The 14,523-nt window shown below is 25.8% G+C and overlaps 2 protein-coding genes across 4 annotated transcripts in view; both read right to left on the bottom strand.

The window, feature by feature from the left end:
* The window catches only part of LOC136079732 (uncharacterized), a 112,059-nt gene that overhangs the window by 84,340 nt on the left and 13,196 nt on the right, over nt 1-14,523 (bottom strand). For all 3 annotated transcript variants that reach the window (XM_065795999.1, XM_065795997.1, XM_065795998.1), the window contains exon 3: nt 3,410-3,497. In XM_065795999.1, the coding sequence (XP_065652071.1) occupies nt 3,410-3,497 (88 nt within the window). The remainder of the gene's footprint in view (nt 1-3,409; nt 3,498-14,523) is intronic.
* Nucleotides 5,201-7,923, bottom strand: LOC136079731 (uncharacterized). The gene is made up of 2 exons (XM_065795995.1): nt 7,532-7,923; nt 5,201-7,431 (listed from the first exon to the last, which is right to left on the bottom strand). Exons 1-2 carry the CDS (start codon nt 7,773-7,775, stop codon nt 5,660-5,662), a joined length of 2,016 nt encoding a protein of 671 aa, XP_065652067.1. The 5' UTR covers nt 7,776-7,923; the 3' UTR covers nt 5,201-5,659.

Here is a 14,523-nt window from a genome sequence, read left to right as displayed (position 1 = left end):
TCCATAATACTCATTTTATGGTCAATTGAATCAAAAGCTTTGGATAAATCTATCAAAACTCCCAACGTGAATTAAGAATTTTCAAAAGATTCAGAAAAATTGCGAATAATTTAGATTATTGCATGTTCTGTTGAGTTGAGTTTTTTGAATCCGTATTGATTAACATATAGTATATAATTTGAAGAAAAGTGATTATAAATTACGTTATATAAAATTCTCTCTAAAACTTTAGAAAAAACAGACAAAACATAAATTGGGCAATAATTAGAGCTTTGAAATTTGGAGTCACTTTAACTATTTTTAGAAAATCAGGAATAACGCCCTGTTTTATTGAACAATGTAAAACTTTAAATAGTACATCTTTTAGGGGATCATAAGACTTGATGACAACATTACCATTTATATTATCATGGCCAGCTGATTTATTACACTTAAGCATCTGAAAAGATTCCTCAAAATCTTCGTAAGATAATTCATAAGATGTTAAAACCGAAGTAATCAAAAAATCATACTCATCTATTTTATTAGTCACAAGAGGAATTTTATTAGCTAGATTAGAGTCAACAGAAACAAAAAATTTATATTATTCACTACTTATTACAGTTGGATCAGAAGAAAATTCATCATTAACTTTTATAGTTTTGGGCAGTGAGCACGGTTTTATTTTTTGCATGCCAGTAAGTTCTCTAAGAATTTCCAATGTGTGTTTACAACTATGTTTGTTCATCTCAAGTAAATTTGAGTAGTACAATTTTTTAAATTTTTCCTTTGTCTTTCAAATTTTTTGGCACAATTTTTACAAAGAATCTCACTTGCGCTTTTTTTGGTTTTTAAGTATTTGATATATAATTTTTGCCTAACTTTAGAGGATCTTCTAAGATCTTTTGTGATTCATGGTGACATTAAACTCTTGGTTTTTTTTATTTGATGCACATTTCGGAAAGTTTATTTCATATATTTCATAAAAAGTTTTAAAGAAAGCGTCATGAATTTGATTAGCGCCTGTAGATACTTTAACTTGATTCCAATGAAGCAGAGATAACTGCTCTCTAAAAAATTTTAAATTTGCTGCTGTAAAAAAGCATTTTGAAAATCTTGTTTTCTGTTGGGATATTTTTTAAGCGGCAATGTTAATCGAGATAAAAATGGTGAAGTGATCTGAGATGTCACTTAAAATTATATCTTTTTTTAGAGATTTATTAAAAATATAGTTTGTTATGATATTGTCAATAATATTTTTTGTTTTTTGAAATTGTTTGTTATAAATAACTTTAGCATATTTATCTTTTTGCCTTAGTTCTTTAGCATCTGTAAACAACTATTTTTGTAACTCTCTGGTCTGTTCGTAAAAACCTTTATTTATAAAAAAATTTTAATTCCAAAATTTCATTTTTAGGTATTTGTCAAGGATAGCTGATTTGCCTTGAAAATTTAAAAATTTCCCAATGACGGTTCTGACTTTATTTTTAATTTTTTCTTTTTTTCCTACACTATGTACTTGTTCAATAATAAAGTTTCCTTGAAGTTCAAGTTTGATTTTAAGTATATCTTGGACTTTTCTTTAGCAATTTTCCCAACTTTTGTTTTCTGATTCCTCAATTCCATTTATTCTAAAATTGTTTTGTCTACTTCTATCTTCCAGCACTGCCAATTTGTCCTTCAGTTATAATATTTTCTAAAATATTTGGTTTACTGGGATCAGGCTTTGCATCGGCAAGTTCAAGTAAAACTTTGTCATACTTATCATTTGTAAAATTGACAGATTTTTTTAAATTGTTAATTTCCAGTTTCAGAACTTTATTTTCATCTTTTAAAATATTTACTTGATTCTCCAACTTTTCAATTTTATCGTTAAGAATTTTGATAATTGTATCATGAAGTTCTAAAATTTCTTTTAATTGAGCAATTGTAAAATTTTTTGCCATTTTCAATTTCCTTGTTTTTGACGTCCATGAACATACATATATATATATATATATATATATATATATATATATATATATATATATATATATATATATATATATATATATATATAGAGAGAGAGAGAGAGAGAGAGAAAGAGAGAGAGAGAGGTGCCGAGGGTACAAGACACCCCAATTTTGTGAAGGCTGACTAAAATTATTCCTTTGATGCAATGAAGTCATCTGAAAGGGTGACTATTGATTTTTATCAGCAGTTTTAGCTTGTTTTTTTTTAATTCAAAAATTCTATAAAATGAAAATTAATTATCTTATAAAACCCCACACTCCCTTAAATATATATATATATATATATATATATATATATATATATATATATATATATATATATATATATATATATATATATATATATATATATATATATATATATATATCTATATATATATATAGATAGATAGATAGATAGATAGATATATAGATATATATATATATATATATATATATATATATATATATATATATATATATATATATATATATATATATATATATATATATATATATAGATAGATATATATATATATATATATATATATATATATATATATATATATATATATATATATATATAGATAGATAGATAGATAGATAGATATATATATATATATATATATAGATAGATAGATAGATATATATATACATATATATATATATATATATATATATATATATATATATATATACATATATATATATATATATATATATATATATATATATATATATATATATATATGGATATAGAGATAAACACGCACAAAGAAATGTGCCCAGGAATTTAAATAATAATATATAGTATAAACATATACACATTAAGATGTAAAGACCATATAATACAATATTATTCAATATATGATAAAAAAATGAAATATAGATAAGTATAGGTAAGTTAATTTAAATTTTAAGGAGGACAACTAGTTATGGTAGCTGACAGACAGAAATCTGAAAACAAAACCGCTGTCAAGAAAAACAATTAAACTTTAATTGAAAACATTACAGTGCAACAATAACTAAGTGATTTCGTGATGTAAATCAAATTAAAAAACCTAGCAACTATACTGGCTAGAAACACATTCCAAGGAATGGTATAGTTTAATAACTATTTATAGGATTCTATTACTAATAAAATAACCAGATAATTCAATTGCGGTATAGGGTTAAGCCTAAAAAATTGTCATAACATGCCACAAATTTAAGCCACTAAACATCACTAAATATACTGATTTTTGATATGACCATTATGTTGTTCAATATATAATTTTAACAATAGTTAGACAAAACTACATTTTTTTTGTTTACAACGCATTATTTTATTTTGAAAATCAACATTCAATTAAAAAAAATAATAAATAGTGTATTTTGGCAATATAGTAAAATCACAGTTAAAACTAAACTATATTAACTTTAAAAGAAATATTTTTTACCTTGAGGGTCTTGTGAGTATTTCTTTGGTATCGATGAACCTGTTAGCTTTATTTCATTATTGGGAACAGGATTAACCATGTCGCAAACCTAAATTTGAGAAATATAGCGGTAAACACATGATAGAAATTAATTTTCTCTTTAGCAATAGAACATTTCAAATAATAAAAAAAATTAAAACTAAAAACTAGAAAGAATGTCATTTTTAACATATGAAGGACAATTATTACAGCAAAAAAAAACTTTTTTAAGTTATTCTTCTTTTTTTGAAAAAAGTGCCTGGGTTAAAGTTTGCATTTTAAAACATAAAGCAAAATATAATGAGTATATGTAGATGTACGACAATAAGCAAATATAGTGAGCCAATATATCCAGATGTACCCAATATATGTAGATAAATAAAATAAAATATTTTTTATTGATTTAGAATTAAATTCACTGACTTCTTGATCATGAGTGTTTAATATTTGAATAGCTTTATATGGAATTAAACAAAAGTTTTAACTATTTAGCAATTATTAGCCATGAAATGCAAACCTAAGGTTTCAGTTTATGTTTTTAAATGCTTTTTTGGCAATAAAATATACAATAAAAACATTGCTAAAATTGTGTTTGTAGTAATACTACTATTTTTAACATACTGACTGCAGTATTTTAATTATAAAAATCACTGTTAAGAATACTGCTTTCATTGCTGCAGTCTTTGGTGAAGCTCTTCATGTTTTGATAAAAAATCTTTGGTGCAGTGGCTCTTAATGCTTGGATAAAAAAACAACACAATTACCAACCCTTTTTTTATACATATGGGTCATTCCATGCCAAGTGGTGCAAAGGTCCCTTATGGACCATCTCAGATTTTATTGAAATTTTTTGATTTTGTACATATATATGTTAAAAGCATGTTTTGAAAATTTTAGATCAATATCTAATATGGTTCTTGAGAAAACGCTATTTAAGTAGTGGGGTATTTTGCATAAAATTTCAATCTACAAGAAAAAAGGGTTTTTTCATCATTTTTAACAGCCAATAACTTTTGAACAAGTCAGTTTTATACTTCAATTATTATAAGATAGCAAGTGTGCTGTGGATACTTTGAAAAAAGAAAAAAATATTATTTCTGGCATCTTAACTTTTTCCATGATGGCGGGCTAAAGTTGATTTTTTTGTTTTAAGAATAAGTTTTTTTGTGATTTTAAAGACCTTAATCTTAAAAACTAGTTACAAAGTTAATACAAATCAAATTGCCTGCTGATCTACATGTGGTGGATAAACATTTTTAAAAAAATCAGTTGATTAAAGAGCTGCATTCAAAAGTTATAGGTCTCCAAAATGAATCAGATCGAGATTTTTGTAAAATTGATCTGTGATGCAAAGCATCTGTTACCTAAGATGGCACTTTTTTTTTTTTATAAAATTTTTTATACGCATCAATTAAAGACTGTTAATTAATAAAAACCAAAAAAATTAATTAATAAAAAAATTATTTATAACCCCCAAAAGGTAGTCTCTAAAAGTCAGGTAAATTTTCCATAAAATTCTGAAATTGACATAATAAATAAATGCATTGAATTATATAATGTTATTTATTATGAAATATCAATTAAAAAATATCAATGCTTAAAGCCTTTTAATCCCTTTAGATAAAGAACTTTTAAATCCCAATAGATAAAGTCCCCTCCCCTCTGTCCCCTCCCCTCTTTATAATACAATAATTTTTTTAATGAAAAACGAACAAAATGTTTTTAAGAAAATAAACAAAAATAATAAAATTTACAAAAAGTTAAATTTCTCAAATAACAAAATAATCTCATTGATTTCTTTTAAGTCAATACTATAAAATCATCCACTGTTTGACTGGACTTTAAGAGATTGCACTTTGCATAAAATATGCATTAGAGGTACCCAACAAAGATCATCTCTGCATGGCCACGTAAACTTGTTACATAAAGACTTTTTCATGAATTTCATATTAAGATCTTGATGCTCTTCTGAAATACTAAGAATATTTCCTAAATACCATTGAGCATCGTAAACGCAGGCCACATATTCTCCTGGTGAGTAACTGGAAATTTTATTAATATAAATTCTGCAAGTAGAAAAATCCACATTAGTGCAAATAATATCAAATGAGACTCTTCTTATTTTTATTGAGGTAAGTGACATTGGGATAAAACTGTGGTGGTTTCGTGTCCCAGGTATTGTCGAACAAGAACGATATCTCTCTTCCAAATTGAAGTTTGTAGTATGTGTTTCTATTGAAACTTTGTCAACAAAAAAAAAGATATTCCTTTGACGTGTTGAACACACCAGCTGTACATTTTGCTTGGTGTGTCAATAGGATCGTTTAGTGATTGTAGACTGACTCGTGCAACAAGACGTTTCACTGTTCCACCAACACCATCACAAGGGCTTTTACCATGCGATGTTGCAAAAAAGTGCCACTCTGCAGTCATGTTAAAATCGTGTTTATGGTAGCATAAGTTGATAAGATTTTTGTAATTTTTATATTGTGATGCAGCTCCATCACTAAAATAGATAATGTGTTCAAATGTTTGTAATTGTTTAAGTTTATCAATAACATTATCGATAAAGCAATGAACAGCATCTGTTCCATGTTTCAGATGATCTGATATAACACAATAACTTTGACTATCAAGTTTTCCATCTTTTATAAAATACGCAACAAAGGGGTGCACAGTTGCTTGGCTGTTATTCCAGTGAAAACCTTGCACTGCATCCTGTATTAGAAAACTATAGTTTTCTGCAAAGTCAAGAAGAACCAAAGCTTGATTTTCTTTTAAATTAGTTTTCAAATGTTGGTAGTAGGTGGCTTGACTTTTTGATATAAAATGATGCACTTGTAAACTATCTAACTGTTCATAAACCATTTCAATAAATTCATCTAAAGGTAGAGTTGCTGGTACTAAAGTACGTTGGTAATTTGATTTTTGCCATTGATAAAAGTTAACTTCACTAATTTCTTTTTCTGTAAACAAAGTGTCAATGTAGTCTAACAAAACCTTTTTAGCAGGACATTTATCGCAGCTATGCAGCATACAATCTCTATTTTCAATGCTACAAACCATTAATTTTAATAAGATTTTGTAATCAGAAATTCCAGGAATTTTCTGTACAAGGAGCTTTACATTTTGATGGTACTGGCAAACACAAACTGCATGCAGACCAGAAGCACCACCCACAGGAATGCACCACTTGGGCCTTAGCTCACAAAATTTTGAAAATCCAACTTTAAGATAATTATATTTCTTTTTAAACTCAATATGTAGCTCTTTCATATAGACTAGTAGAAGGCGCTTTTGGATATGTTGCTTTTTACTATCTACTTTAACTGAAACAAAATCTTTTTTTCCTGGACAAACCCTTGAATATTCATCGCATTCGTAGAAATGAACAACCTCTGTAATTACATCTTCGCTTAGTTTTCTACCCGATTTTGGAGAAGGTTTTGATAGTATTCCACTTTTTTTACTTAATTTTCTGGCTTGTACTACAGATCTTTTTGAAGTAAAAAAAAACTTCTGAGTTTTCTCTATTGACCAACTGTCTGAAGTGAGTGTAAGAAGTGTGATTTTTTCAGAATTTGACAATGTTTTTTCAAATTTTGACTTAATTTGAGTCATAATATTGTCTAAATCTGTGTTTGTTTTTTTCAAACATTTTTTTGAGGGTGATTCAATTCCACAAAGTGCAGCTATTTCTAAACCTAGCACATTGGCAACAGCCTTTTGTGTATGAGCTCTTACGCTATCAATTTTACGCTTTCCATATGCAACTCTATCTTTTTTTGAAACAAGTTTTAGAGGTGAGCATCCAAAACTTGCAATACTTGAATTAAGATCTTCTTTTAATGTATGGTTGTCAACATAAATTTCTTTTTCTTGGAGTTCATTTTCTTTTGTATTATGTTTGCAATTCAGAACTTTTCTGCAACTAGTGCAAATTTTTTGACCAGGTATTAAACCAAAATCTTTGGCATATGAAAGACTGATAACTCTAAGAGAATCTAAAAAATAACGGAAATAATTATTAAATATTTTTTTTTTATTTATTTAGTGTTATTAAGGTATTTTTATTAAATTAAGATATTAAATATTGAAACTTACTTTTCACATTTTTTGCGTGCTTGTTCAACGGATTACAACAATACCTGCGATGTTCATTCTCATACCTCGACAAGTAAACTTTCTCGTGATAGCTACAAATAAAATCTATGGGATTTATTTTGCTTCTCAAAGAAATAAGCTCTTGGTTTAGTTTAGACAGTTCTTGGTAGCGTTTACTTTTATTAGATAGATAGCACTGTTCATTTAATGCTTTACCAATACAGCAAGTAGAAAGCTCAGGCATATTACTTATTATTAATTAGTTCTAAAATACAACAATTTATTTGGTTTTATTAGTACTTTTTAGATTGACATACTAGTAATATAGAATTAAATGAAACAATAACTAAACTTTTAAAAAGTAATAATTTTTTATGGAAAATTTACCTGACTTTTAGAGACTACCTTTTGGGGGTTATAAATAAGCGCCATTTAATTTTTTTGGTTTTTATTAATTAACAGTCTTTAATTGATGCGTATAAAAAATTTTATAAAAAAAAAAAGTGCCATCTTAGGTAACAGATGCTTTGCATCACAGATCAATTTTACGAAAATCTCGATCTGACTCATTTTGGAGACCTATAACTTTTGAATGCAGCTCTTTAATCAACTGATTTTTTTAAAAATGTTTATCCACCACATGTAGATCAGCAGGCAATTTGATTTGTATTAACTTTGTAACTAGTTTTTAAGATTAAGGTCTTTAAAATCACAAAAAAACTTATTCTTAAAACAAAAAAATCAACTTTAGCCCGCCATTATGGAAAAAGTTAAGATGCCAGAAATAATTTTTTTTCTTTTTTCAAAGTATCCACAGCACACTTGCTATCTTATAATAATTGAAGTATAAAACTGACTTGTTCAAAAGTTATTGGCTGTTAAAAATGATGAAAAAACCCTTTTTTCTTGTAGAGTGAAATTTTATGCAAAATACCCCACTACTTAAATAGCGTTTTCTCAAGAACCATATTAGATATTGATCTAAAATTTTCAAAACATGCTTTTAACATATATATGTACAAAATCAAAAAATTTCAATAAAATCTGAGATGGTCCATGAGGGACCTCATTAAAATTTGCACCACTTGGCATGGAATGACCCATATGGCTCTGTCAAGCTGGTGTAAACTAAGCACATTACTGTGTATGTATATATATATATATATATATATATATATATATATATATATATATATATATATATATATATATATATATATATATATATATATATATATATATATATATATATATATATATATATATATATATATATTATACACACATGTGTTATACACAAGACTATACAATTAAGATTTTGGTTAAGACTGTTTTATTTTTGGGATGACAATAACTTTCTGGCAAAAAGAAAACTTTTATTGTTCATAAAAATTGTATAATTCCTCTAATGACACTTGACTTTTTGTTATCAGTATTATTTAGTTGGTCCAGCTAGGATTATAATTAATTTAATTAAAAGTATCTTGTATTAAAAAAATTATTTTGAAAATAATTATTTGACTCCTATATACAACTTGATAAAGAATAAATCAAAAGTATCAAGTTGTATGAAAATTAGATAATTTTTATTCAACTTATACTTTTGATTGATTTATTCTTTAGCTGCTAGATAATTTCAATAAATGAGTAGAGTTTCATATCATTTTGTTTTCCATAATTACTTATATTAGCAACTTTTTGAAATAGAACATTGTTTTCCTCTTTAGTACAACAGCCTTGTAAGTATTATTAAAATTACAAGACTTGTAATTTTAATAATACTTTGTTTGATTTAATTTGTTATACAATAACATATTAAAGAAAGTTTAGTTAAGTCTTTCTTTTTTTTCAACACACTTGTTTAAAAATTTGCTCAATAAACATATTACTAATATTCTAAAACTTTTTTTCATTTAAACTCTACAACACTTTAATACATTATTAATAATATCTCTATCTTCATACTTTAGTTTTGTTTCCCTAAATAGTTTCACTAACTAGTAGAGTATATCTTTTTTGTTTTTCTTATTTAAAAATGTTTAAAATGTTTTTTCCCAAAATTTTAACAATTTAAGTTACAAATGTACATAATTATTTTTAATTTAAAATATTTTAAAATATCTATAATATTAATCTTTTATTATAATAAAATGTTTTTTGTTTTTTAAAATATTATTTTAAAATATCTATAATATTAATCTTTTATTATAATAAAATGTTTTTTGTTTTTTAAAATATTATTTTAAAATATCTATAATATTAATCTTTCATTATAATAAAATGTTTTTTGTTTTTTAAAATATTATTTTAAAATATCGATAATATTAATCTTTTATTATAATAAAATGTTTTTTGTTTTTTAAAATATTATTTTAAAATATCTATAATATTAATCTTTTATTATAATAAAATGTTTTTTGTTTTTTAAAATATTATTTTGTGTATAAGTTAATAATCAAATAAATATGATAATAACTATTATAGATTCATTTTCAAATCAATAGCTATTTTTCCTGCATTCTTATCTTTTAGACTCATAATATATTTAAAATACAAAACTCATAATGTATTTAAAAAATTAACAAATATATATTTAAAAAATAGAAAAATTATTAGATGATAAGAAAACTAGAACATTAACACTAAGCAAGTATCTTAGAGGTCTAAGAAAGACTATATACATTAACTAAGTATCTTAGAGGTCTAAAAAAGTTTATATACATTAACGAAGTATCTTAGAGGTCTAAGAAAGTTTATATACATTAACTAAGTATCTTAGAGGTCTAAGAAAGTTTATATACATTAACTAAGTATCTTAGAGGTTTAAGAAAATTTTTTTACATTAACTAAGTATCTTAGAGGTCTAAGAAAGTTTATATACATTAACTAAGTATCTTAGAGGTCTAAGAAAGTTTATATACATTAACTAAGTATCTTAGAGGTCTAAGAAAGTTTGTTCTAACTAAATTTCCAAAATTGCAGAACTCATGTTTGAAGCAAATTCTTGATCTGCAACAAGAAAAAATACTAGTTCATGAAAAAAATCCACGTAATTTAACAGTGCAAAAAATTTCTTCTAATGTTGCTGAGGAAATTATTGTAGAATGATGATTTATTTTTAACACAGATTTTAAAGAGCTAATAGTTTGTAGTATTATGCCATAGAACTAAGATTCAGCAGAGGTCTGCATACTCTAAGATAGCTCTACACAAAGCCCAAAAAGCCAATAAGGTACACTGGGAACCTAAATTTGATAAACTTTTAGACATTGCTTTTAGCAAATGCGGAATTGTTTACTGCAGCGAGAATGATGTCACTTGAAAAGAATCTTGTGATGACTCTGCTCATTGCAAATGTGACTTAAACTTCAAAATTCCACAAAAAAAGCTTATTGGATTAAAACCTAGCAAGAAAAATAAGTGTTTCATCTATGCAAGAGTTTGGACTGGATGTTTCATTTATGCAAGAGTTTGGCCTGGATGTTAAAGAAACTGACAAGCTTTGGTTCTTGCGCTAAAGTCAATCGATCAAGCAAGACTCAATTGACAATAAAAAGAAAGCTTATAAGTCATCAAAAACATTTAACTCTTATATAAATATATAAAAATATGGATGTTGGAACAGATATAAATAATAATTAAAATATTGATATGGTTAGTGATAGCTATATAATCAGTGATATAAATTTATTATACATTTCATCAATAAAGCGGGGTGATTTAATCCAAATATTCAAGCTAGTAAAACGAATTGATGAAATAAATTTGCATAACCGAATTGAATATTTTAATACTAATGGTCGAGCAAGAGGTCATAAATTAAAAATGCATAAAAATGTAGTTAGGTGTGCTTCACACATGCAGTAAGTTTTGTTATTGAGCAGTAGAATCTAAAACCATTGCTCAAAACTTTCTGCTCCTCTAAAAACACTTTCTGATTTTCACGAAGATAAACTCTAAGGGGGTTAATAGTGCGTGACATATGACTTATGTAATACTCAAATATTAAATTATATTTATTAAGAAAAAAAAATTAATTACTTGTCACAATATAATAATAATAAAACTTTATCCACAAATATAGAAGACTATAACTAAAGTCAAAGAGAATTTGAGTGAGGAGTGCTCAATACTAGAAAAACGAGAAAATGATCAATTTTTTGGATGGGTGACTAGGTAAAAATATTTATTATAGTTCATAATTTTTCTATTATACTTTCTAAGTTTATTTAGATTCTTGAAAAAAAATCGAAATTTAAAAAAAAAAGTGAATGTAAAAAAAACATTACATCAAAGTCATCTGTGTATACATATATATATATATATATATATATATATATATATATATATATATATATATATATATATATATATATATATATATATATATATATATATATATATATATATATATATATACACAGATGACTTTCATTAAACTGATTTTACTAGTATTAAACCATGTTTTAATAAGTTAGGACATATATTTACTAGTATTAAACCATGTTTTAATAAGTTAGGACATATATTTACTAGTATTAAACCATGTTTTAATAAGTTAGGACATATATTTACTAGTATTAAACCATGTTTTAATAAGTTAGTACATATATTTACTAGTATTAAACCATGTTTTAATAAGTTAGGATATTTAGGTTAAAATTGCTATCATTACTCCTATTAAACTATTTTAAAGAAGAGCTTAAAATAAATTTATTTTTTTATAAAAATTACATTTACATAAAAAATACATACTTTTTAAATAAAAAATAAGAATATACTAATAAAATCTATAATTTATAATAAACTTTCAAAATTTTGACAATTTAAAAAATATATATTATAAAACATTTATTTTTGTAAACAAATAGTAATCGTTTAAAAGATTTACGGTTTTGCAGATGTATTCAAAAAAAAAAGATTTTATTTATATATTTATTTATTTTTTATGTTCAATTTTATAAAATAATTTAAAATTTTATTTTATTTAAAATTTAATGTTTATTTTCCAATTACTGTCAAAGCGCGTCATCTGACCTAAGGCCAGTAGTGAGTTCTGTATAAATCTATTATAAAATAATCTAAAATTTTATTTTATTTAAAATTTAATGTTTATTTTCCAATTACTGTCAAAGCACGTCATCTGACCTAAGGCCTGTAGTGAGTTCTGTAGAAATCTATTGTAAGACAGTTACAGGAATATTACCCAAACTTCAAGCTGTAGAGAAGTGAGAAATAACTTTGAAAAAAGGGATTCAAATGTTTAAAAGTGGGTTATTCTGTGTGGGTTATTTGCAAAAAAAGAAAAAGCATGATCAAGTTTATCAGAAACACAGTTGAAAAGATGAGTATTTTTTTAAAGAAGGGTAACAGAAAAATTTTCATACCTTCTAACATAGTGGCATCAGAAAACATTCACATAAATTACAGTCATAATACAGTCATAATATAGACATAAGTCAGTGATAGCTATAAAATCGGTGATAGTGAGGAGTGCTCAATACTAGAAAAACGAGAAAATTATAATAAGCAAAATGATTCAAATGATTCCATCATATTGTGAAAATTCTTAATGGGCCAACTTCTACAGCTAAAGGATAGTGTAGAGCAGTTGGTAAACTATTTTCTAAAGTTGATAAACTTAAAAGAATTATTAAATTTACGCCAATTGCCCTCCTGAAGCCTTTAGTTAATATCAGTGAGGATTTTGTTAAGCAAATGAACACTTTAGTTGCATGGAATTATTTAAATGCAATATTAAAAGGAAACCTTGATCTTTAATTAGCAGCTCTTAAATATGGCAATTAGTCTCACAGCCGACGGTTTACTTGTGGCATGAAATGCCTCTCTATATGATCTTAAGCATAATCTTAAACCAGAGAATGCAGAGATTAAAAGCAGGGTTGCCATTGCCTCGGTTTTTATGTAGAAGAGAGCAGCACTAAACTAATTAATATAAAAACTTTAACTGCATTCCGCAAACAATTTGATGATTGTGACATCGAAGAATCTTTTGATTGGAAAAAAGAAGTCATTACCAGTTTTCACTGCAAACTTGTCATTAGTCAAACTCAATGCATTGAGAATTTCTTCCCAAGAGCATTACATACCTAAAGTTGTGAGAGAGCAGTCAAATTAGTTACCGAGTCAGTCTGTGGTTTGTATAAAAGAGATGGTTTTATACAAACCTTAATTTAAAAAGATCAACTTTTTAATAAAATCAAAACTTAACCCCATTTCCTGGTTGCTGAACATTAATATTATACAAAAAAAATATCAAAATTGAATTTCCCATTCCGAAATACATAGGACTCAATACTTTAGAAATACAAATTTTGACTCAAATATGATATACTAAATAGTTTGTTTAGCATAGGTAAAATTATTGAATAAATAAAAAGTTGAATAAATTTTCTACTTTTCTAATTTAGGTTGTTAATGGTTTTTGTTTTAAGGACGTTGTAAGTTGTTGTTGTAAAGTTGGTGTTACCAATTTTTTCAATATTAATATAATATTTAATTCCTAACTAATAACTACTTTGAGTTCAACTTTTGATCTTAGTGCTGATGGTTATCTTCCTATAATTTGTGAAGACTCCAATATTCACATGGTTGGCCTGGGCATTTACATTTTTAAGATTTCACCCATTTATTAGGTTTGAATCCGCAGACTATTATTTTATGTGCTTTCGTTTATCACCACTTCACTCTATCACCTTTCTCTTTGTTCTACATGGCTCTCCTTTATCTTAATACTGCACGCTTCACGATGTCATTTCTGATCAAGCCAATATTGTTGTTGTTGGCAATTTATGCTCATCAAACTGATTGGCTTGGCTCTGGTGTCAGTAACTCTGCAGGTGTTATAGCCAATAACTTTTGCCTTTCTTAATCTCTAACACAAACAATCAACTTTCAAACTTTCCTGAAAATCTGAATCATTTACTTTCTCTTGTGATCAGAAGCATCTAAGGGTGAATTGTGAAGAAACT

This window comes from Hydra vulgaris, chromosome 04, assembly GCF_038396675.1.
Source record: "Hydra vulgaris chromosome 04, alternate assembly HydraT2T_AEP".
Lineage (NCBI taxonomy): Eukaryota > Metazoa > Cnidaria > Hydrozoa > Anthoathecata > Hydridae > Hydra > Hydra vulgaris.
This window is presented reverse-complemented; position numbering and strand designations above follow the sequence as displayed.